Source organism: Lampetra planeri, chromosome 2, assembly GCF_965212315.1.
Source record: "Lampetra planeri chromosome 2, kcLamPlan1.2.h2, whole genome shotgun sequence".
Classification (NCBI taxonomy): Eukaryota; Metazoa; Chordata; class Hyperoartia; order Petromyzontiformes; family Petromyzontidae; genus Lampetra; species Lampetra planeri.
Window position 1 is genome coordinate 18,666 of NC_136108.1, and position 24,497 is coordinate 43,162.

At 45.3% G+C, this 24,497-nt stretch overlaps 1 protein-coding gene across 2 annotated transcripts in view; it reads right to left on the reverse strand.

Annotated features, from left to right (window-relative positions):
* Positions 1-354: 354 nt before the first annotated feature.
* The window catches only part of LOC144724393 (enhancer of polycomb homolog 1-like), a 42,679-nt gene continuing 18,536 nt past the window's right edge, over positions 355-24,497 (reverse strand). For both annotated transcript variants that reach the window (XM_078603486.1, XM_078603493.1), the window contains 13 exons: positions 23,324-23,469; positions 18,651-18,860; positions 16,813-16,961; positions 14,189-14,327; positions 12,139-12,357; positions 11,479-11,571; positions 10,749-11,047; positions 7,764-7,954; positions 6,292-6,471; positions 3,256-3,356; positions 2,812-3,022; positions 1,958-2,435; positions 355-537 (listed from right to left, as the gene is read on the reverse strand). In XM_078603486.1, coding sequence (XP_078459612.1) covers positions 516-537; positions 1,958-2,435; positions 2,812-3,022; positions 3,256-3,356; positions 6,292-6,471; positions 7,764-7,954; positions 10,749-11,047; positions 11,479-11,571; positions 12,139-12,357; positions 14,189-14,327; positions 16,813-16,961; positions 18,651-18,860; positions 23,324-23,469 — 2,438 coding nt within the window. In that variant the 3' untranslated portion in view covers positions 355-515. The remainder of the gene's footprint in view (positions 538-1,957; positions 2,436-2,811; positions 3,023-3,255; positions 3,357-6,291; positions 6,472-7,763; positions 7,955-10,748; positions 11,048-11,478; positions 11,572-12,138; positions 12,358-14,188; positions 14,328-16,812; positions 16,962-18,650; positions 18,861-23,323; positions 23,470-24,497) is intronic.

Here is a 24,497-nt window from a genome sequence, read left to right on the forward strand (position 1 = left end):
TATTTATTTAAAATTGCGCATCTTGATGTGACGTCACATTTGTCAAACCCCTCCCCTCGTTACACATCGTCACAAATGTCTGACCCTCCCTGCCAGGTGCATGACGTCATTTATGGACGGCCCCTTATGACGATTATAAAACTGTATTAAGTTTCTTGCAGTCGAGTTGTCCATATTTCATCTCGCGAGTGCCAGGACAACCATGAGTGGACGTGGTAGAAGAGAATGGAGAGATACACCTCCATCACACACCAAAAGGCTCAAACCTCCTCTAAAGGAGAGCACAACAAATGCATGAATAACTCCCCCACACCTCCCCGCTCCGACCTCCACACAAAGGGAAACCATATGGCATTGTGTAATGCTTTGGGTTTATTTCAAACATACAAAACGGAAAGTAACAAAAACAAAAACTCCAGAAACATGACCAGCATACAGTAGTAACGGTAACCCTCGCGGTTGAATCGCTCGCGAGAACTCTTCACTGAAGAGAGTGTTTCCTTCCGCTTCGGAATTCAGACTCCAGTCTCAGTCCAACTGGAAAAAAAAATTGATGCAAATATTTCCTCTTATTTCTGACGGGGTTTTCTCATGTTTTTTCAGCTTGTTGTTCGTCTTAAGTTTTTTTGCATCAAGGACGTTCATAAAAGGAATGTCTGGTCAAAAAACATTGAATTACGAGTGCGTGTATAAAAAAGCATGCATGTCAAACTCATTAGCAGCCAGATAAAGATGATCTGTCTTATAACAAACATGAGTCATTCTGTGATGCTGCGCACCTTGCCTACTAAAAACATGGCAATATTGAATGGTGGGGGGGGGGGGGGGGGTGATACTGTAAAGGGAGGAATATTTCACACAATTAATCCCTTAAGAATGTATGACGTATTCATAAAATGGTAAAATAGAAATCATGTGATCTGATTAAAATGAGAAAAAGCCAAAGTCTCTTGTGTTAAAACACCACGCAAGCCTCAAAGTTCGCATTCATTTGGCCACTTTTTTGCAGGTTAGACCAAATGTAACCAAAGGGCAATGAAGACACCGATCGTGGACCGAAAATGGCTGCGATTTTTCTCTTTTGTACTAAACAATTCCACCCCAATTTACAGACAAGTCTCTGAATTTCACAATTAGCCCAACATTTGGAGGGTAGGGGGCGGGTGCGGGGAAAATACCCTTTGTGTAGTTCACTGGGACATTTACAGACAGTCAAATGTACAATTGTTTTTATGCTTGAGAAATCTTTATAATCATGATCATGACGTTCCACGGCTCAAAGTTGCAGTTTGCGCTTGGGAATTTCACAAGGGTGATGAGACCGTCATCACCACCTTCCCGATTGAGGGAATCTATCCGATGACCAATCAATATGCAGCGCAATATTAAATACTCTTAATGTCATTTTCACATTGAAACAAGTGCAAATCTCAACAGTAAATGTTTAGCGTTCAAGTAACATTATGGATTTTAAATATTTTCTAACATTTTTTTTCCTTTTTGTAATTTTTATTTATTTATTTCATATCATTTTAATCTCTTAGCAGCTCCTGTAACAAAACCGGGGTAGTTGCAGGTGGTAGATCCTCCTGCAGGCATCGACAAAAACGATCTCGCACAAACATCTGTCACATTCCTTCTGTTGCCACTGGGATGTCTGACACCTTAAAAGTGGCAGTCTACTCCTCGAGTCTTACTGCAGGAGGCAGAGCCAGAAATAAATTAACTCTCGAAAGTTTGTTTTGAGTTTTAGACCATAGAGCACAAATGCCAATTTTCTTTATTGAAATAAGTTAATAAAATGGAAAATATTTTTTTTTCTTTTAACACACACATCACAGTCCATCCATAAAAATGCTGTCATGTCCTAGCATGGCGCGGCACGCACTGCTTATTGCTGATGACAAGACGCTCACGGGGTCACCAAACGAGGGGCTGGCGAGCCGCGTTCCTTCACCTGGAAGCCAGGCCGTCTACAGGCAGCGGGGCCGCCACCTTAGGTACCGGCCCACTCACGCCCAGGCCGTGCGATGGCAGCTTCAGCTGCTGCTGAGGAGGTGGAGGCGGCGGGGTTGAGGGCAGTGTCACCACCGTGCTGGGCGTTAAAGTCCTACCGCTGGCCGCGGTCTGCGACTCCGCCAAAGTCCGAGCGTTGAGCAGCAGGGGGGCACTGCCTGGCCGGGCGGGCGCGTGCGCAAGCACCACCGGCACCGCCTGGATGCCGTTGAGGTGCGGCGACTTCGCGAGGCCACCCGTAGGCACCGCGGCAGCGCAGAGCACTGGCTGGTCGTGCGCAGCGGAGGTGACGATGGTGGCGACACTGGTGACGCTGGTGGAGAGGGACGGCGGCATGGAGGGTCTCGAGAGCCGATGGCCAACCAGCTCGATCATGGTACCCACGGCGGTGCCGGATGGAACAGGTAGCTTGCACATTCCTACAAGAAAACGCGGACGCACAAAAACAAAGAACAAACGTATAGCCTTAACAGACCTTCGAGGCAAGTGCTGTTAGCAAGCACCTCAGAAAGGTCGGTACGGCACACCAGGGGGTGGGGTGGCCAGCACCACGCCCGACCGCCTTTGTCTCCTAGAGGCGATGTTTACACACCAGGTATTAATTTGAGGCCGAATTGACCTCAGCCGTACACGGTCAAACACTCAGGGGCATTTCTATAGAAAACAAAAGTGGGATTCGTTGTCCATAAAGCGTGTACATCGCTATCCTTCCTATACACTTTCCAAACCACTGTTTATTGGACAAACGCCACTTGTCTTTGAGCGAGTGAATGGAAACCTGGCGGAGAGGCTCACCTCGAGGCTGTAGGATCCCGTTGACCTGCGTGGGGGGGGGCAGGACGACGCCGCCCTCCACCTCCTTGGGGGAGCGGCCACGCACCCCCCCCACCGCAGCCACAACCGCTCGCGCCACCGCTGCCACAGGCGGGGGGGCCACAGACTCCGCACCCCCCAGCACGGCCGACACGGCGAACTGTGCGCTCTCCGAGTCCAGAGTCCGCGACGACTGTATGAAGCGGGCAGGAGTAGCAGGCAGTGGAGGAGCATTAGGATAATCATGTGGAAATCTAGTGGTACACGGTGCGGGCTCGTACGACCTCAGTGGTATAGTCTTGTGCGACGGCGGCCGTACAGGTCGTGTGCGTGTAACAGCAGTAGTTGTGTGGTCGTGCGAGTGTCGGACGGTGGCAGTGAAGGGTAGTCTGGGGGTGAGACGCGGCGGTGCGTGCCGATCCCCACCTGTGCGCTGCTACCCTGCACCGGACCTGACGTCTGCATTGCTTCCTGCTGCTGCCGCTGCAGCTGCACCAGGTGGTTGTGGTAGTGCTCCAGCGTGAAGCCTACACACACGACCGACAGTGGCAACTTGAAGGCTACTATCTACTTGGGAAACTTTATTGCAATCATTTCCAGCAATTGGCACCAGCAACATGTAAACCATAACCAACTGTGGCAAAGAAACAGAGTGAGATATCTCTTTTGTAAATCACTGCACTGTTTGCTTCACAGCGATGGGTCTAGAGCAGGGGTCCTCAAACTTTTTAAACAGGGGGCCAGTTCACTGTCCCTCAGACCGTTGGAGGGCCGGACTATAGTTAAAAAAAACTATGAACAAATTCCTATGCACACTGCATATATCTTATTTTGAAGTGAAGAAACAAAACGGGAACAAATACAATATTTAAAATGAAGAACAAGTAAAGTTAAATCAACAAACTTGCCAGTATTTCAATGGGAACTATGGGCCTGCTTTTGGCTAATGAGATGGTCAATGTCCGGTTCCATATTTGTCACTGCTAGTCGTAACAAGTGATGCAAGTGTGTACCCGTTAGTCTAGATCTGGTTGGAGATTTCAAATGTTTCATTCTGGAAAAAGTTTGTTCTCAGACATAAGCGCTGCCAAAGATGGTTGCCATTTTGAGTGCATGGTTCCCGAGATGAGGCTATGTCTCAGAGGGGAGAAATGCATAGAAATTATGAAGGCTGCTTGACTTGAATGCGTCTTTCAGAGAGTCACAATTCTGCAGTTCAGCCAGTTCCATTTGGTAAATTGTATCCACATTTTCAATGTCAATAGAAAATGGGTTACGGAAAAGCTGTATGTCCTGTTCATGGAGATGAAGCTCTTTAAATCTAAATTGGAACTCCTTTTGCAATTTTTCCAGTTTTGTTTGGGAATGCAACCAATGGTTTTTCCGCTAACAGATTTTGAGTTGTGGGGAGATGGCAGAAGTTTTCCTCCTTCACTTGTTTGATGAGGAGGCCTAATTTTACTTCAAATGCTTTGACATGTGATTGCACATCACAGATGAGCTTCCCCTTTCCTTGAAGTTGCACATTGAAACTGTTGAGTAGCTCTGTTACATTTGTCAGAAAGGCAAGGTGCCATTTCCATTCTGCATCATTGAGCTCTGGTACTTCTTTGTTTTTTGAAAACAGAAAAGCTGTAATCTGTGGAAGTAAGTCATAGAACCGTTTCAAAACTCTCCCTCGACTCAGCCAACGGACTTCTGTGTGGTACAGAACATCTTCATAGTCAACATTTAGCTCAGACAGAAATTCCTGACATTGTCTGTGGTTTAGTGCATGAGCTCTAATGAAGTTAACAGTCCCACTTCAGTGATTTACTACACAGCACTTGTTGGTGGATGAGGCAGTGTATGGCTATTGGATGAGAATGGTTATGTTTGTCCATCTCTTGGTTAATGCGAGCAATTACTCCTTTCTTAGACCCCACCATGCTAGGAGCACCATCAGTTGTCACACTGACTAGTTTAGCCCAGTTCAGCTCCAAACCATTCACAGTTTGGCAAACCTTTTCATAGATATCCTCTCCTGTAGTTGTTCCTTTGATGCTTTGCAGTGCAGCAAGCTCTTCTGTGACTTTGAAATAGTCATTCGTCCCACGAATAAAAATTAGAAGTTGTGCAGAATCACGAACATCATTTCTTTCGTCGAGTGCCAAGGAAAAATAGGAAAGTTTTTTTTGTGGAGTTTTGCAAATGCTGATGGAAATTGTCTCCCATTTCTTCAATCCTCCGTGTAATTGTAGGTCCTGAAAGACTCACTGTACTAAATAAATCGGCCTTCTCTGGACACATCTCTTTGGCAACAGAAAGAAGGCATTCTTTAACAAATTCTCCCTCAACGAATGGTCTGCCAGTGCACACTATTAGCTTGGCAACTTGAAAACTTGCTCGCAGTGATGAAATATTTAGCTGCTTCTGCTTCACAAAAGTATTTTGCTGAGTTGTTAATGTATTTTTCAGTTTTTATATTTTATCTTTTCTCACTTCTCCGACCAAACAATCATATTTATCTTTATGTTGAGTTTCATAGTGTCGACGTAAATTGTATTCTTTGAACACAGACACTATATTCTGGCATATCAGACACACAGCTCTTTCCTTCTACTGCATGAAAAAGTAATCATAAGTCCACTGTTTTTTGAATATCCTACACTCCGAGTAAATTTTTCTCTTTCTTGACATCATTGTTTCCTAGGGAGTCAAAATTGCTATTAGTAAAATACCAATATATATACAGCGCTACAAAAACAATATACCAGCAATAACTTTGCCCACACAGAGACATACAGACTGCACTGCCCATCAATGCAGTCTGATTGGGGGAACTCCGCTTTTACCCCAGGCTCACACTGGTGCGGGTGCCATTAAAAAGTTAATTACACCTGCAGTTTTGTTCACAGATCGCAGCCCAATGAGTGCTCACCAGCGCAGCCCAATTAGTGCTCACAAGCGCAGCCCAATTAGTGACCATGGGCCGGATAAATGCCCTCGGTGGGCCGCATGTGGCCCGCGGGCCGTAGTTTGAGGACCCCTGGTCTAGAGGTTGTAAATGAATGTTGATTAAATTAATCTGCCGAAATGGCTCATAGGCCAATCACGCTCATTACACCATCATGCAACTTGACACATCTTCTCACCACACCATGTCATCCAGATTCCACGCATGCTGTGACCTAATATCAGATTTTTTTCAAATGAAGAGAAATGGCTTGACATCAGACGATAGTCACTTGAGTTCTGTGACCTGGTTGGCTCTCGCCATCCCAGTTGCCCACTAGAGGGCGCTGCGATCAGATTGGTCCAGAGTTTGGGCAACCACTGCCATTGAAGGTTGCCAGCAATGGTTGCCTAAATATACTCAGGTGGATTACAGCCATTACACCACAGAAGCACAGACATCTATGGCACAGGCTGTTCTTAGTCCAGGGGGTGAGTGGCGAAGGAGCGAGCGGAGGAGGTGCGGACCTGTGCAACGAGGCGCCAAGGTGCGTGGGCAGGCAACCGCGAGCACCGTGCCGCCCTGTGGAGGCCCCGGCAGAGGCGCGGGTGGAACTCCGCCGCACGGGGAGGCCAGGGACCGAGGCCTGAAGTGGCGCCAGCGGCAAGCACGGATCGCAGCCATCAGATCCTCCGGCATCAGGCGATCTGTGACGGAGACACCGCCACAAAAAAGACGCGTGCCTATATCAGCCTTGCAGGGCGAGTGCTGTGCATCATCATCAGACGTGGTCAATTCACCGCTGGATGAAGGCTTCCCCCAAGCCACGGCCTCTCATGATCTCGCAATGTAATGATCCACTTGCACCCACACACACAAGCCGATTTGATCGATCCACCTCCTGTCTGGTGGCGGTCCTCTTGGACGCGTAACATTCCTTGGCTGCTACTACGTTACTGATTATGACTATTGTCCATCATTCCTGTGAGTGGTTACATGTTCTACTCAGGCAGACTTACTTATCTTAACAGTTTGAATTATTTCAACCTGCATATGCTTCATATTTATTTTGTTGTCGCTCATTGTAATTCTAAGCATGTATCTCCGCATGGTTCTTTGCGCACTAGGATATCTGATTGTACTGCCATTATCACTCACACACCAGCACGCGAAAATTCACACGCATACTTAGGATCATCTATCATTGTACAATGATACCTTGATATACGTATATTCTATAAACGAAGTTTTAGCATAACGAACATTGGATTTATTATCATTACTTAACACAGAAAGCTAAAAATTTCTAATAAAAAAAAACCCGAAATGAATACATTTGTAGATCTACAATACCATATAAATAATATAATTATATAAAAATAGATTTTTGAGAAGGTTTGTTTACATTAATCTCGGCCAATCATCGCACTCCCCACAACTCCAAAATCCCTTCGTCCACTGAAGCATGTAAGGAGCTATGGTGTTGGGTGGGCAATGCAACCTTATGACAGCACCAAAGACGACACTGGCAAGTGAATATATGTTACAGTACACGGTTTCTTTTGCGTCGTTTTTTTTATTGTAACACTGTACAGTATAAAATATATTATGTTCAATATAAATTATCTTTGTTGACACTATTAATGGTTAGTTAAGAAGTGTTTATAGTAAAACATAAGTTATGAAGGCTGGGAATGCATCCTCAGAGTACTAATGTCCCAAGTTATTAAATATCCGAAGTCTCAATCTGTGAATGAAGCTCCAAGAACGATCGCGATACTACTGTATTACCTGTTGACAGACTGACCAGAGAGACCCCCTGTTCAAACAGGGTGGGCGCACACAAGGGCCTTGCACAGGAAACACACAATAGCCTCACAGAGGAAGCACAGACCTTAAAAGTAAGCACACATCTCTACAAACGACAGCCACACAAGGAAAGCACCTCTAATTAGCACGGTTGACTACGTTCCGTGCAAAAGACGTTCAACATACATACCGCAGGAAGTGGGATGGAGGCTGGTGGTCGCTGGGGCCCGTCTTGCGGGCGATAATGAAGAGGCGGCAGCATGGGGGGGAGAGGAGGCTCCGTTATCGTCTCCTAGGGGGCTCCCACACCCTGGCAGGTCGTCGGGGTTCAGCTGCTGCAGCAGCTTGTCCAGCGGCGTGTGTAAGCGGTCGAGCAGCATTCTACGTAAGGTGTTAAGAGGGAAGATGAGAAGTTTAAGTTTATTTAGATTTGCTACATGGATGATCCCATTTAACCAGTTTCCGCTTATTTTATATGGGAAAAACATGTTGCATAACCATAGCAACAACAAAACAAACAAACATCAACATTGCAGAGAACGAATAAAACAGGGTCCATAAAGAATATTGCACAACGAACAAAGGAGGTGTTTAACAGTTGTCAATACAACAAATAAAAAACTGTGAAGATTTTAGAGCAAGAGGTGTCATAACAATGTTGGGTTCAGGTGCAAGTAAGCTCTGTGTGTTGAGAGATACATAAATAGGGGAAGTGAAGGGAGGAAACTAAGCTGTAAATGAGCCGCAAGGGTATTCCAGAAATGCGGAAAAGCAGTGCGGAAATACTTTCTTTGTAGGAATAGAGAGACTTCTGAGGCTACGGGAGGAAGCGAGATGAATTAAGTGGTCCTTTAGGCAATTGAGGGATTTGTTTAGGATGAAGACGGTTCAGTGGGTCTCATAAGATATCTAGGTGGGACAGATGAGTTGATGTTCAGCTTGCAACAATGGGTTCTATAGGAGTTGTCAACGGCAACACAGATAGGGGGGGGGGGGTATCATGGAACAAGACGTTTTAAGGTAGGTTTAAAGAGCTAGGCAAGAGATGGCGTCACAATAATCAAATATTGACAGGATGGTGGCTTTAACAGTATTCAGACGGAGTCGTGGTGGAATGCAGCATTTCTGTATAGGAATCCAATTTAGTTTTTTTTTTATCTTGAAAGCCATATGATTAATGTGGGTCTTGAAAGATAGTATCGAGTACAGGATAATGCCGAGAGATTTAATGTTGCAAACCTACTAAATAGGGTGCGAGTTGAGAGCCACAATGTGCATCGGTGGCAAAAATAGGTTTAGGGCAGCTGGAGCATTATATATTGGTCTTCTTAGCATGGAGGATCAGTTTTAGGGCAGTAAGTTCAGGAATTATCGAAATCCTGTTGTGCTGTTTTAACTCCTCCATAGAACTTCCAGGGTTCGATGAGGGCTATCATCAGCAAAAAGATAAATATCACATAGTGCAGATTAGCAGATGCCTTGATTGACATACGTAACAAATGGGATTGGGCCAAGCACAGATCAAAGACACTCCCTTAGTAAGGGGGGTTCTCTACTGTGAGGTGTATTGATGGAGACAATTTGAAATGGGTCAGATAAGTAATTGCAAAACCAGTGGATTAAACAATATGAAAAATGTCAGCATTTTAGCCTTTGCTACATTCCAGCGTGATCCAGTGTCAAACACTTTAGACAAATCAAGAAAAAGGTTGGGACGAGGAAGAGATTCCAGACTGTTGAGATATCAAGAGTAGAGTATAGCAGAGACTGCTATATAATTTCTTGAAAGACAGATTGCATAGGATAGAATAGGGCAGAGTTAGGGTTTGGAGAGGCTTGAGATAGGGCGGTAATCGTTAGGGTTGTCTGAAGCGCCACCTTTATCACGGGGGGATGGATTCCTCTACAAGTGAAATGTTGAATGTGGGCTATCAGTTTGGCAATGGAGTTCCCTGCAAGGCAGGCAGGCCATCCAGCACCATCACCAGCGGAAATTTTTCACGTGGAGAACAAGGTTAGGACTTCAAAATTTGAGATTAGAAGGATTTTTTAATTTTTATCAGATCAGGTCAAGAGGCAGGTGAATAGTGGTGTCACAAGGCTGGATTTCAGTATTGAAGATGTGACCTGGAGATGCAAAGTGTCAGTTAAACATATTTGTAATCGCAATTTGATCAGAAAGGCAACGGCCACCGAGCAAGAATTCATATTCTTTGGCTCTTTCGGTAAAGTCGCGTAGACAGGTTAAAATAAATAAAGCTACGCCGTTTAGATCACAACACAAGCGATCGTCAGCAGGAGGAAAAAAAGAGGGGGAAAACTGCCGAAAGCAGGCTGTTTTTAAAGGTTTAAAATGGACGTAAACCTAGGTGCATAAACGAAGTGGATTGAAACGTTGCAGTTTTTTGTTTATTTTGTATATACTTTTAACAAATCTACGTGACTTTACAAAAAGACCCAATAAAAATTAAGGACTCTTCAGGAAAAAATATCAAGCTTGTGTCAATTATAGGAATCTTACAGACGTAAGGGAGGTCAGAATTGGAGGTGTTGTGGAAAAAGGTCCGATGGTAAAATAATTTAAAAGAACATTTAAATATAATCTTACATAGAAAATTAAGCAGCTTGTATGTCAAATGCCAAAAATCATTGAGTGGTCAGATTATTTCCTAGGACACCCACTTTTGGAGCATTTCACATGAGGACATCAATGATTGATGAGTGATTAGTTTATTTTTTTTAATATTCGGACACGTCGGTGACCAGATGAACTGGGATAGAAGGAGATGGAGTAGAGGGAGCAGGAGGTGGGGGGAGAGAGAACAGGAGGTGGGGCAGTTGGGCATAGGGTCAAGTGTCAAGCAATGCCAGGCCCCATTAGAAAATCCAGCTCATCTGGCTGCATTACGTTCAAACACGGTAGACTTGAGCAAAAGACAGAACATGGCGGATACGATGACAGGTGGTGTGCGGGGACACGGGGGGGGGGGTTTCTTGATGATAGACTTTTTGCATAAACGTTATCAGATTCTAATGTAATACAATTGTTCTTTCAGCATGAGGTGAAGAACCTGTTTTCTCAAAAAACAATGTGCACCATGTGTCAAGAGATAGACTGCTGGAAGGGCGGCTGTTAAGAGGGCAGTTTCTGTCACATCAGTTTCACAGCACCCACCTTCCGCCCCGGCCCACACGCCTGCGTGCCAGCCCCACGATGCGATGAGGATGGCGCAGTGAGGCCAGGTAGTATGGCGTCTGCTGGCCAGGCCCCGCGAGCCGCGGCGGTGACATCGGGAGCCTGCTCCCCTCTACTGATGCGGACACGAAAGCCCCCACCGCCGGCGAAGCAATGGCCACACCGACGCTTGAATCGGTGCGCCGTCGAGCGCCGGGCGGGAATTCCTCGCCGTCGAAGGCTCCGCCGAATTCCCATCGCCCTGCCGAGTCGGCGTCCTTCCCTCGCAAGGGTCGCGGCTGGAGGGGGGAAACAGGTGGTAAAAGTCAAAATGGTCAATACGACAGTCCGGCTTTGCCACATAGGTTTTCAAAACCAATATTTTGATGCGTCACTATTTTTGGGTTAAGCCACTTAATGACCCAGTGGTGGACACTCCACCACTTGACACAGGCAAACAAATTAAATGTTCACGTTTGGATGCTTTCAAAGCACTTAACACACGAATTATTGTTTCAGCTTACTGCTGTCGAATGAAAAACTATTCTGACAACGAAATTTAGCAATTAGATACGACGGTTCCACATAAGATACCCACAAAATTTCGCGGAGCTTGAGAAAAGAAATTCTTTACACGCGAACTAACATGGAAGTCCAAGCTTGGAGTATGAGCGTCGGCAAAATCGTGCGCGTGCAATGACAAATGTGTTTGTCTCTGAACATCACTCACTGCAAGGTAGCTGCACCCAGCCGCACGGCGGAACACAAACACCGCGTCAGGGTCCATCTCCTCCTCCTCCCCCTCCGAGGCCGAAGCGCTCACCTAGAACGGGGGGAAAAAAAGAGAAACTATTTTGCGGATGCATTCTGGACGGCCCCCATATCCTGGCTGTGTAAGCACATGACGCAGGACAGAACGTTTACATTTGGCCGTTAGCGACGCTCACCCGAAAAAGGGATTACATGAATACTGTCCATTCACACTGGCTATCGACCAACCTGTGAATGCCATAGGACCGTTAACCACACTGGAGTGAGGATGCAGAGTATTTCATCTGGCTGCTGTTGCATCCTGCTGTTCGATCTGCAGCCAGCAACTGCTTAGCAAGAAGAAAATGGCTTATTTGATCCTAAAAGCAGTTGTCAGTCTCTGGAGGACAGGGGCCATCCACTCACTGACACTCACCCTCTCCCCTACTCATACACTCACCCACACGCTCTTTTCTCTCGGTCTCACCCACTCACGCTCTTTCACTCTCTCAGTATGTATATGTATGTTGAACTTTTTCCGCACTGTACGTAGCCAACCGTGCTATTCATAATCCACTCATCCACTGACTCGTCCACTTTTGCGCCACTCTCTTGCTTGCTCACTCACCCCCTCACTCACCGTGGGTGGCGCCTCGTCCTCCGAGCTGGGGAAGTCATATTGGTTTGCATCCCGCACGGGGCAGGAAGGGGGGGCTGTCCCAAGACCTCGCGGGGAGCCGCGGGGCCCGACGGGCGTCCCCCCACCCACGCTCAGCGTCTTGTATTTCCTTTTCTCGTACTTCCGCTTGGGCCGTGGCCCATCAGCAAGTGGCCTCTTCCCGACCAGATCAGAGTGCAGCTGTGGCACAAACCCACATATGCATAAATGAATGGGGACAGCAGAGATTGAAAGAGACGAGCTACCCCTATGTAAACGCTGAAGGCAGTGCGTCCCAGTTTGTGCAACCCGAGCTCGAAGGTGCATTAGTGACAAAATGGTATTAAAGTCATTGCCCTGCAACTAAGGATCGGGGGCCATCATAGCGGCTCAGGAGATGTTGACTGCTGCGTTATAAAAGGGTCCACGCAATGCGCGGGGGAGCAGCGGTTCAATGGTAGCGGCAGTTGTCGCCTGCATTTGTGGCCTCTGACATTGCTCTGTTCTGGAGGTCATCTGCCCTAGGTGAGTTGCTCTGGAAGAAATATAATATTTAACCTTGATTCAGAGTTCATTTATGTTTGTATTCCTCATTTCAATGTTTTTTTTAACTCTGATATCTAAAAGAAGACAGTAGAACCTCTGAGATCGAATGCCCCAGAACTCGAACAATTCGGTGATCGAACAAAATTCGACCATTTTTTGCCCCGGACATCGAACAAAAATTCGGAGGTCGAACAACTGGAAAGGACCTGTTTGGGCCGAGTAGCCAGGGCGACCAAGACAAAGGAAAACGACCCAGTTTACGCGTAGCTCTCGCCCAGTGCAGACCCGCACAACATCTTGATCAGTTTTTAGCAAAAAGTCCATGAAGTGAATCACAGTTAGTGCTATAAAAAAGGCAAAGAAAAGAAAGAACCCCAGAAGGGCAGTTACCCAACGTTTTTATGGAGGGGGACTACCCTTCCAAGCAACACTGACACCTCCTCCTCCCCTCCTCACCACCTTCCACTCAAGCAATCCACTCTCCTTACTAGAGGTAAAGTGAAGTTCAATGTTAATTTATTCTATTAATTATAACTGTGTTTCTTGTTTTTTGTATGCTTTTTTGTACTGTACTGTATTTTTATATTGTAAACTTTGTGTAAAAATGGCCCATAATAGGAGCATCCTTGGGTGGGGAACCAATTAATGCTATTTCCATTCATTCTTATGGGGAAAATTGATTCGGTGTTCGAACACGGTTTTGGAACGAATTAAGTTCGATCTCCGAGGTACCACTGTATAGCAATTTTTATTCTACCACATAAGGCCCACTGAGCTATATAGCTCTTTTTCATAAGCGACCTGGCCACAAATGATCACTGAAGTGGCTCATTGTGTGGAAATAACAGCACAAAGACAATGCACTATCAGAGTAATGAGAGCTTGGGGTCAGCAGCTACATCATGGGACCTCCTTTGCAAGTATGAAAATATAAGAATAGGTTTTCCCCTTTTTTCTGGTAACTAAACAGGTGTTAAGATGTTAAAACACCAAACTTAAACCTTTTGCAAGGAATCATATCTGCATTAACCACATATACTTGTGGCAAAATGCAAACAAAAAACATGCTCTGACAGTATATGCATTGTATGTGTGGTTAATGCAGACATGATTCCTTGCAAAAGGTTTAAGTTTGGTGTTTAATTATCTTAACACCTGTTTTGTTTCCAGAAAAAAGGGGAAAACCTATTCTTATATTTTGATACTGGCAAAGGAGGACCCATGGATCCATTTACTTAATTAACGTATTTAATTTTATTTTTGTTTTGTCATATTTATAACACAGGTCAGGCTTGCAACTCATGCTAATCTGGTCTCGAGTGCTTACCTGGTTATAAACGCTTCATGGATATATCCACAAATGTTTTCTTTAAGCATTCAACTCACCACGTCCACATACCCATGTGCATGTGCATCCGGCCAGTGTGACTCACATCCATGAAGGGGCAGTGGGATGGGGGTGGAGTGTGTGAGGGGAGGCACTCACCCGGTTGTTGAGGAGCTCAGTGTGCCGGTACTGGCTGCCGTTGTAGAGCAGCATGGGCCCAGTGTACACGGGTTTGGCTGCTGGCGTCTGGGCCAGCAGTTCGCCCAGAATGGCGCCGTCGTAATCGCCGGCCGTGTTCCTGCATCACGGACATCGCCGTCACGCATATGCCGCACATTCGTGCGTTTGTGTGCAGCCTGATGGAAACACCGTGAAATAGCAAGGTGTTGTGATTGTGAATTACATCCCAGGTCTTCAATGTGGCCAAGTGGCTCGCAGGTCAAAGGCACCGAGCCAGCACCGCTGAAATCCCTAAATTGTTATTTGATGGTCTCAGTGCAGCCGCCAATGACAAAAAACTACGTCATTTAATGAGTTCCTACACTTAAATTTGGCTTCTTTTATCCTCTGGGAGTGAAAAAAACAGTTTGAACATCACGTGAGGGATATTACTCTCAGTGGTCTTCTTCCTCTTTAATATGGCTGATGTAGATGCAGAGCCACAACCACTATTTCACTAGTAGATTTCAGCAGGCAGCTCTGATATCCACTTCTAGTCTATGTAGGCTACAAGGGAAATATTTTTCTGTGCCGCGGTCTTTTTGATTTACCAACCAAAATGGGATTGTGTTGGCTAAATTTTAGGTAAATCCTGAACAGTGTGATGTCCTCCCCACCCCCACGCGTGCAGTTACTACTAAAGTGTCAGTAGAGACTATAGTCAGTAGATACTACTGTAGACTTGGTAGATACTACTGTAGAGTTGGTAGATACTACTGTAGTCAGTAGATACTACTGTAGCGTCAGTAGTTACGACTGTAGAGTCAGTAGATACTACTGTAGTGTCAGTAGATACTATTGTAGTGTCAGTAGATACTACTGTAGAGTCTGTAGATACTACTGTAGCGTCAGTAGTTACGACTGTAGAGTCAGTAGATACTACTGTAAAGTCAGTAGATACTACTGTAGAGTCAGTAGATACTACTGTAGAGTCAGTAGATACGACTGTAGCGTCAGTAGTTACGACTGTAGCGTCAGTAGTTACGACTGTAGAGTCAGTAGATACTACTGTAAAGTCAGTAGATACTACTGTAGAGTCAGTAGATACTACTGTAGAGTCAGTAGATACGACTGTAGCGTCAGTAGTTACGACTGTAGCGTCAGTAGTTACGACTGTAGAGTCAGTAGATACTACTGTAGAGTCAGTAGATACTACTGTAGAGTCAGTAGATACTACTGTAGAGTCAGTAGATACTACTGTAGCATCAGTAGTTACGACTGTAGAGTCAGTAGATACTACTGTAAAGTCAGTAGATACTACTGTAGAGTCACTAGACACTACTGTAGTCGGTAGATACTACTATAGTCAGTAGATACTACTGTAGAGCCAGTAAATACTACTGTAGAGTTAGTAGATACTACTGTAGAGTCAGTATATACTACTGTAGAGTCTGTAGATACTACTGTAGAGTCAGCAGATACTACTGTAGAGTCAGTATTTACTACTGTAGAGCCAGTAGATACTACTGTAGAGTCAGTCGATACTACTGTAGAGTCTGTAGATACAACTGTAGAGTCTGTTGATACTACTGTGGAGTCAGTAGATACTACTGTAGAGTCAGTAGATACTACTGTAGTGTCAGTAGATACTACTGTAGTGTCAGTAGATACTACTGTAGAGTCAGTAGATACTACTGTAGAGTCAGTAGATACTACTGTAGAGTCAGTAGATACTACTGTAGTGTCAGTAGATACTACTGTAGAGTCAGTAGATACTACTGTAGAGTCAGTCGATACTACTGTAGAGTCTGTAGATACAACTGTAGAGTCTGTTGATACTACTGTGGAGTCAGTAGATACTACTGTAGAGTCAGTAGATACTACTGTAGAGTCAGGAGATACTGCTTCAGAGTCAGTGAAAACTGCTGTAGAGTTAGTAGTTGCTACTGTAGAGTCTGTAGATACTACTGTAGATTCGGTATCTAACTACTGTAGACTCTGTAGATACTATTGACTATTGTATGTAGGGTGTGGAGATATACATGCCTACAAAATAAAAATTAGCTGGAGGGGGTAAAAAGATTTGTGGGAGGGGGGGGGGTCGACAATTTTTGAAAACCTTTTAGATCAACATTTTACCCTCCACTTTCTATTACTTTTTGATTCAGGACTACTGCAAGCTTCTTATAATTTTGTTGACGGACAAATGGACAAACGGAATGCCGGGCTTTCACAATAGCTTAGTATTTGTGTATGTATATGTTATGTTTTTAAGAGAAGACAAGTTTTGAAATATATATTTTCCCCCGGGCAAAGCCAGGTACTTCCTGCTAGTTTTGATAAAATTCTCCTGCTTGCACACCTTACTATATATAATTGCAATCAGTTTTACTTAGGAGCCTCATTTCTAACACTTGTAGAGTGGAGTAGACACATGATTAGTAGTCACAGCCATAGCAATGAGAGGTATTACTGAACGTAGTGTGCTGGGCACAAATCTATTTTCCGGTTGAAATTAATTAAACCCTGCGTGTACACATGGAAAAACTAACAAGCAGCCTGCTCCACTGCAAGGTGTGCTAGTGAGATAAACTCCAAGCGAGGAGCTTACGACGTGGACCCACCTCTTTTCAACGATGTCCAGGGTAAGATGGAGCAACTCGCGCTTATTGCGCTCGCGTCGCCGGATCATCTCCAAGATGGTGATGGCACGGCTCAGGTCTCGCCGCAGCTTTAGCATCTTCTCATATGACGCCTCATCATTCTTACGGTTCTGCGGGGGGAAAACACAAGCCCGCACGAAGATCGCTCAACCGCACACTCGCCAACCCCATCGATTTAGGTGGCAGCCTGCCAGTTGGACAGAGAACGTAGCCATCCACTGTGAGTTGATTGAAATTCCAACACTCAACATTACACCACAACAGCTAAAAGTTTTAGACACATTACTGCTAGACATTTCTGTGTGTGCAGCAAACTGGTCGACGTTCTTGTACCATGCAATTACCGGTCCTACAAAACAAACAACTTTATCGAGCTTAGTCTGTGTGTGTATGGTAACGAGTACATGTCTGTATGCGTGTGTGCACCTGGTCAAGGCTTATTAAGGCAACAACAGCCCAAGGCTCTGGGCTGTTCTTTGTGCATGCTTTTGGATTCCCTGACTATGCTCACAAATATTAAGGGCTACAAGATGGAGGGCAGGCCTGGGTAAAGGTATGTGGCCAGGAGTCGGAGCCATTCCCTGTTCACCTTGGGGTGCGACAGGGATATTTCTCTGGCTCCCACATTATTTAACATCATCTTTGCACAAGTAGTCTGAAAAGCTTTCCATGGCTGTACCGGAGGAATTTCCATCTGGTACAGATACAACGGGAGGCTGATCGATATCCAGGTGCGGTCGAGGGATGGCTCTCTATTGGTCAACAATGTTACGTATCCTGATGATCTGGTTATTTCTGCTCACTTAGAGGAGGAGTTTGAGGCACTGATGGTGAAGCTGGAGTGTGCCACGAAGAGGTGGGGTCTTACCATCAGCCTGGGTATTTTGTGCCATCAAACACTCCACCCCCTCAACTCTCCATTGGTGATTGAGCAATTGGAGACGGTGGAGGCTTTTTCCAAACCTGGACAGTGTGCTTATGACCAGCTCCGGTTTGATGGTAGAGGTTTCACGCCGAATCAGTTAGGCAGCATTATCTTTTCATCGGCTGCATAATGCTGTGTGGAAGCTAACTGGTCTGTCGCTCCACACCACTTCGGGTCTTCTCGGCCACAGCCAAGCCCTCCCTTCTCTATGCATGTGAAACGTGGACCCCTCTCATGAAACACCTGTGCCGGTTAGAAACATTCAGGCTGGCATGTCTACGATCAATCCTGGGTTTAACCAGGCTGGATTTTGTGAGGAGCTCACAAATCCTTGAAAGGTCTGGACACATTCCCATTAAAGAGTTCCTCCGGCAGGCAAGGCTGCATTGGCTGGGTCATGTAGCCCGTATGCCCAGCCACTGCATGCCCAAGTAGCTTCTGTTTGGCTGGATAGAGGGGGCTAAATGGGTACGGCACAGGCTGGAGAAGAGATGGACTGATGGAGTACAGGAGGATGTGTAGCTGATTAGGAGGCTCATGAAAGACGCTACTGGGCAGTTGGAGGCAGGCACCCTCTGAGAACAGTGGAGGGCAAAGGAGCGATGCTCGCAACAAGTGGAATGCTAGGCAGCTAAAACGTAGCAAGTTGGCACAGTAGGGGCACACGTAGTGCATCTGCCAGTCATTTGTCAGTAAACATATGGCACCTGGATCTGTTCATAAATCTCCTGCTATTAAGCCTCCCAACACTTCACGGGGCCTCAAGGCACACTTAGCCTGGCACAAGGGCCGTGGTGACATCACCGTCACTTAGTGAACAGCGGTTGTTGTGCATTTATATTCGCGTATGTGCGGTGGTCGCCCTAGTGCTCACCTTTCTCGTTTGCATCTTCTCTGTGCGTCGGCGGAAGGCGATGTAGGGGTTGTTTGAGGAGGATCCGCCATCACGCCGCTCCTGTTTTATGGTCGGGATGAGAGAGTCGGCGGAGCTCTTCCTCCTCTTCTTCAGCCAGTATTCAAACACCTCCCGGATGAGGCTGTCCTCCCCGGGAAGCAGCAGCTGAGCCTCAGGGAGTGTGAGGAGCTGGTGCAAGAAACCAAGGAGGAGGAATGAGAGAGGAAGAGGAGCAGCATCAAAGAACAACCCAAGGTTTTTCAAATTACTGAATGCAATAAGTGCTGTCTAGTCAATTCAAAGTTCGTTAGAAAAGGTTTGGACGCAAAATGTATGCAAGCTTTTCAAAAAGATTATTCATCCATTATGTTAACAAACATCTCTCGGCCATGGATGTTATTTGACCATACTGCACTACAGTCAACGTGGGTTAGTGAAGGGGCAAGGACTGGTGAACATATCCCTCGCCACTGATGTTGGGTAAACAAGCAGAGTAATAATGTTTAGACAAGAGTAATGAGAAGCAGTGGCCACTGGGTGTCGCTATTTCTCCAGATGAAGCCAATACGTTTGTTCATGGCACTGTTGCTTTGTATGACCCAGGAATGGTCACCGACAAAATACGAAACCATTGAAAAATGAGGATTCACAATGGAGATGCGTATCAGTTTCAATTGCTTCTGTGTTCCAATACACATTTTTCTCATCTCGCGATGAAAATCTATCTATAACAACAAGCTCCAGGAATTTTATAGAAAAAAAATATTACAGGCATCAGGCTTAAAGAGTGCAATTTGAAGTGAGACCCATTTGTTTGCAAAACGAGCAAGACATTCGTCCCATGGCAGCAGGGGGTGCACTGTGGGCCGCAGCTGTTAACCAGCTGTGTTGTGCTCCAAGAACCACGTGTTTCTGGTGGTTGCGGGAGGGTGCCTCGTGGTGGCATTGAAATGGGTGGCTTGCGGGGAGTGTAAAGGTTTGGGCGCGGCGCTGCTAACCCGGCGGACCAGAGTTCGATTCCCGCTTATTGGTAACAGTCACAATTATCTGAACAGATCCTGGGCCTCCTCTAGATCGACTCAGCCTTAAACGAGTACCTGATTCGGTGTGTAAACATCGCCACACGCAAGACAAAGGCGTGTGGTGCTGGCCACGCACCCATGTGCCATATCAGCCTTCATTAGGCGCTAACAGCACTTGCCCCAAAAGCAATCTCCAATTTCAGATTAAACACTGCCCCCTCTGCTGTGAAGGCTGTAGTGCACGAAATGTTAACAGACTGCATATCTTTATATCCCTCGCGTATGGAAATAACATCGAAGTACACGTCTATGCCAAGATTAGTCAGAAAAAAATGTCAGGTAAATACTTCAATGCCATCATTGAATTTTCAGTTTGGCGTGGTTCACTGTTATCAGGTGGTTTTATTGGCAAGTGTAAAGTTATTCTTTGGGTCTTTCGGTAAAGCCACGTAGATAGAAAGAAAAAATATCACGACGTTTCAATCGCAACACAAGCAATCATCATCAGGTGAAAAAAGAGGGGATTAACATGTCAATCTGTTAATGTAAGATTAGGATGAAAACCAGGTACCACCGAAGCTGTGGAGGTAGCCATTGTATTGAGAGAGATTAACATGTCAACGGTGGCTGTTAGTGAGACATTTAGCCTGTTAATGTAAAGATATTTAACAAGGTAATGTAACATCATGGGACCTCCTTTGCCAGTAACAAAATATACTAATAGGGGATTTCCCCTTTTTCTGGCAACAAAACTGATTCCTTGTAAAAGGTGTCAGTTTTGTTGCCAGAAAAAAGGGGAAAAACCCTATTGATATATTTTGGTACTGGCAAAGGAGGTCCCATTATGTAGCTGCTCACCCCGAGCTCTCATTACTCTGATAATGCGTTGTCTTTGAACTGTGCCCCTTTTGGCGTCATCTGGTCGAACACCATATGAGACTAGGCTCTAAAGAAAGCTGTCTCTGGTGTGGACCAATCAGTTTCAAGCACAATGCATAAATTATCAGAGTATTGTTTTTTGTTTGCATTTGACTGCAAGTATTGTGGTTAATGTAAACATGATTCCGTGCAAAAGGTGTCAGTTTTGTTGCCAGAAAAAAGTGTAAAAACCCTATTAGTATGGTAATGTAACTCAGAGAGTCGGAAATAACTGCTAACATCGGCAGGTAGGAACTAAGCATCACAGCCAGTTATGACTTAAACTGTTTAATAATGTCCTTCCAATGATTGCTCAGTTTGTACCCATCTTCTCGGTTCAAATTGTGTCTGTTTACAAATCTGGATGGCTTCATGAACGAATCTTTGTTGATAGCCAGTGGGTTTGCAGAGTACCTTCGTCTTGGAAAAATCTATTTCGTGTGTGCCCACAGCATTAAAACAATGATCAGCCACAACCGAGGTATTGGTACTACCGTGTTTCAGATCTGCCTTGTGTTTTTTTCTGGATTCAAAAATCAGTTTTTATTTCAAGCCCAAAATCTACATCTACTTTATAAAAATAGGCTTGTAGTCTCAGTGGGTTCTAACATGGTCAGAAGTATTTACTTACACGGAATATGTAACCATTCCAAATTCTCCCAACGATCAAATGGCAATAAATGCCAGCTGATAGTGAGGACACGATTCATCCCCCCCCCCCTCCAGAAGAGGGACTAGTTATTATCACTTGGACAGTCGTGATATAATTAATATTTAATTTATCTTCGGTACTATTTTCCAAATTTATTTTGTATTGCTTCTCTATTGTTCGGTCTCGTTCTATAGCGTGCTGATCTATTAACCTAAATGTAACGTGAGCATTTCATTTGCATAAACTGTGCTCGACTTGAAAACATTGCTCCCCATTAGACGAGCCATATTGTCCCATGCTTTGTCTGCCTTTGTTCCGTTGCATGCAGTTGGTGCAATTTGTGTTTGCAACACTGTCTGACCTAATGGCTTATCCTTGTATAGTGTTATTTCTTATTATTGTTGTGTTCTTTCTCTTTGGCTCTGCACCAGGTCTGCTTGGCTGCCAGCCTCCTGACCCTCTCACATCCTATGCCTCCCGACCCCTGTGGATCTACTTGGTCGCGTGCGGAATCTACCGAGCCTCTATCGCTGCACCCTGGTAGGACTGTGGTTCTCTCAGGGCCCTGTTGCTACTCTATCGCAACACAGGAGCTCTCCTGGGACCTTTCCTCCATAAAATAATCTGGCAATATTTTTCCCGTGGCCTCGTTGCTATGGAAACTCCCGTGGGACCTTCCCCCGTGTTATCATGGCACAGGGAACCTCCTGGGACTTTCCTCCTGCTGATTTGCAGTGTAGGGTCCGTCAGGGACGTACCGTTATGTCTGGTGTGTCAGCGTGGATTGTGGTTGATGGTGCTGTGTGGGCGGTACTGCATGGCTGGCACTGTGTATGGTACCGAGGGTGGTACCGTGGGTAGTATTGTTTGCGTGGTAGCACAGCCTAGTGCGTTTACCGTGAGTTGCCGGTCTGAATTCAGTAGCTACCAAGATTAATACTGCAGATTGAAATAATCGTAACGATAAGCACTGTCCGCTTCACAGGGGACGTTAAAGATACCCTGATGTCATTTGGAAGACTAGGCCATTGTGTACGGTGTGCCCAAATTTTCAAATTAACAGCAAATTACTCAATTGGAATTATAATTAGCAATCATTAGTGCCTTCCCACCCTACTGGTAGACTAAGAGACAATTCTAGTCTCTTGAGTTCTCACCTGGTTAAACAAAAAACTTAAACCAAGCTTGTTTGGGTTATATAATGGGTTTAGGAGCTGTGTAAACAAAGATTGAGCTGCGTTACTCAACTTCTGAAAGTAAAACAAAAGAAATAAAGTACAGTGATGAAGCAAAAAAAATCAGAGCAAAAACAACTGTCACACGAGAAACTTGAAAATATTGCAAAAATATAAATCAATGGCAAATGATACATTTTGCATAGCACAAGTTGGTTCGGGCAGATTATGTTTAGCCTGATTATAGTATAACTAGCCTTTTTCCCGTACAAGGACGGGTGTATTTCAGTAAATCTGAAACTTGCAAGCGAAAATCAGACCGCGACGTGATATTCAATGCATCAATTCGTGTGCAATTTGTAAGGCCGTGGTGACAGACTCATTTCATTTAAAGGTTATAATCCCTTGTTCATCATGACGTCCTTTTTACTTGTATGTCTCAATAGCGTGATGGAGATCGTGTGACATGAGGGTTCTGCGTTTGTAGTAAGGGTTGTAAGTTGACGTTGAGGAGGGTGGAGGAGGCGCCCCCCCCTACCCCCATGTCGAGTGACGTCACGAGCTCATGATTGGGTCTAATTAGAAGATGTCACCTGCGCATGATTATTAATGAGGGGGGCTGGTCGACGTGGAGTGGCGTCACGCACGTTACACACTGAAATTATTGGGTAAATATAGTAGTCAAATAACATTAGAAGATATATAAACATTAAAACAGACATATGATGGCCATTTTACTAAATATGCAAACAGACAAGGATTTTTAGGGTGATGCTGTGGATAATAGCAATAATGACAATAATTGACATTTGTAAGGGGCATTTCATCTGTAGATCCCAATGTGCCCCTCTAGGAAGTCTCATAGTGGTACTGCATGGGTGATACCTGCTGGCCGCATCCCTTCTCGAGTCGGTCCATCATCTCCTCAAACTGCATCAGGTCGATGTCCACCTTCCGCCGCAGCTTGTTTACAAATGTCTCGTCCTCCGAGTCCAGGTCATAGTCGGGATGCTCGACCTCCAGGCTCAGCGCTAGGGGGGCAGCAGCGAGAATATCTCACTCGATGTTCACACTTAAGTCGTTAATCCGCATAGCGGAAAAAATAATAGGTGCGTTAAAACGCTTGAACACTCACCATTTAATGTTTCGTCATATCGGGTGGAGGGTTTTATGACAGATTTCGCCAGATAATTGTTTCCTAATCCAAAAATAGACTACGAATCAATTAATTTATATTTGCAACAAAAGCTTCCCTTGGAAATGAAACTTGTAGTCTCCTTACTCTTTTGGAAAAAAATTCCCCCCTATTTTCCAGGAGATTACCAACTCACTTGAAGAAAGGATGGACGTTCCCTTCTCCCTCTTGAACAGGGCCCATTTGGTCAGGATGGTGGTTCTACCCAAGTTCCTATACTACTTATGCAGGGTTCAGACCCGTATCCTGAAGGCCTTTTTCAAGACACTCCATTCCCACATTGCCTCCTTAATTTGGAATCAAAACTGGGCACAAATAGACTATCATTCCCTCACCCTGCATAGGAATGGGGGGGGGCCTTGCACTTCCAAACTTCCTGAAATACCATCACCCTCCAGAACATTAGATAGTGGATAAACCCGTTAAAAAGGGGAACAGAAAACGCATGGGAAGAGGACTCCGTTAAAACCGTCGCCATTATCTGGCATCACCTTTACCCCTACTAGGGATAAACCCCAAAACTTTAAACCCCTATGGATGATCTCCAGCACCTACGCCCATGCAAACAATCCCCGTTGTTGTTGAAACTGGGAGGCCTTGTGTTCTGTTGGCTCAGCTGGAAAGTGACTGGCCTGAAAAAGGTGGGTGATCTCTTAAACAAGGCAGGGTGAAGACAGTTGAGCAATTGTGTGAGCACCATGATATCCCATGCTTGCATGTCTTTAGATTCCTTCAGATCCGGGATGCAATAACTCAAGCCTCAAAGACCTGGTAATTTCCCTAACCAATTTTGGACTGGCTGGGGAAATACAAGGGAAGATATAAACTGCAGTGGCATACCACCTGATTGATGGAGGGGGATCA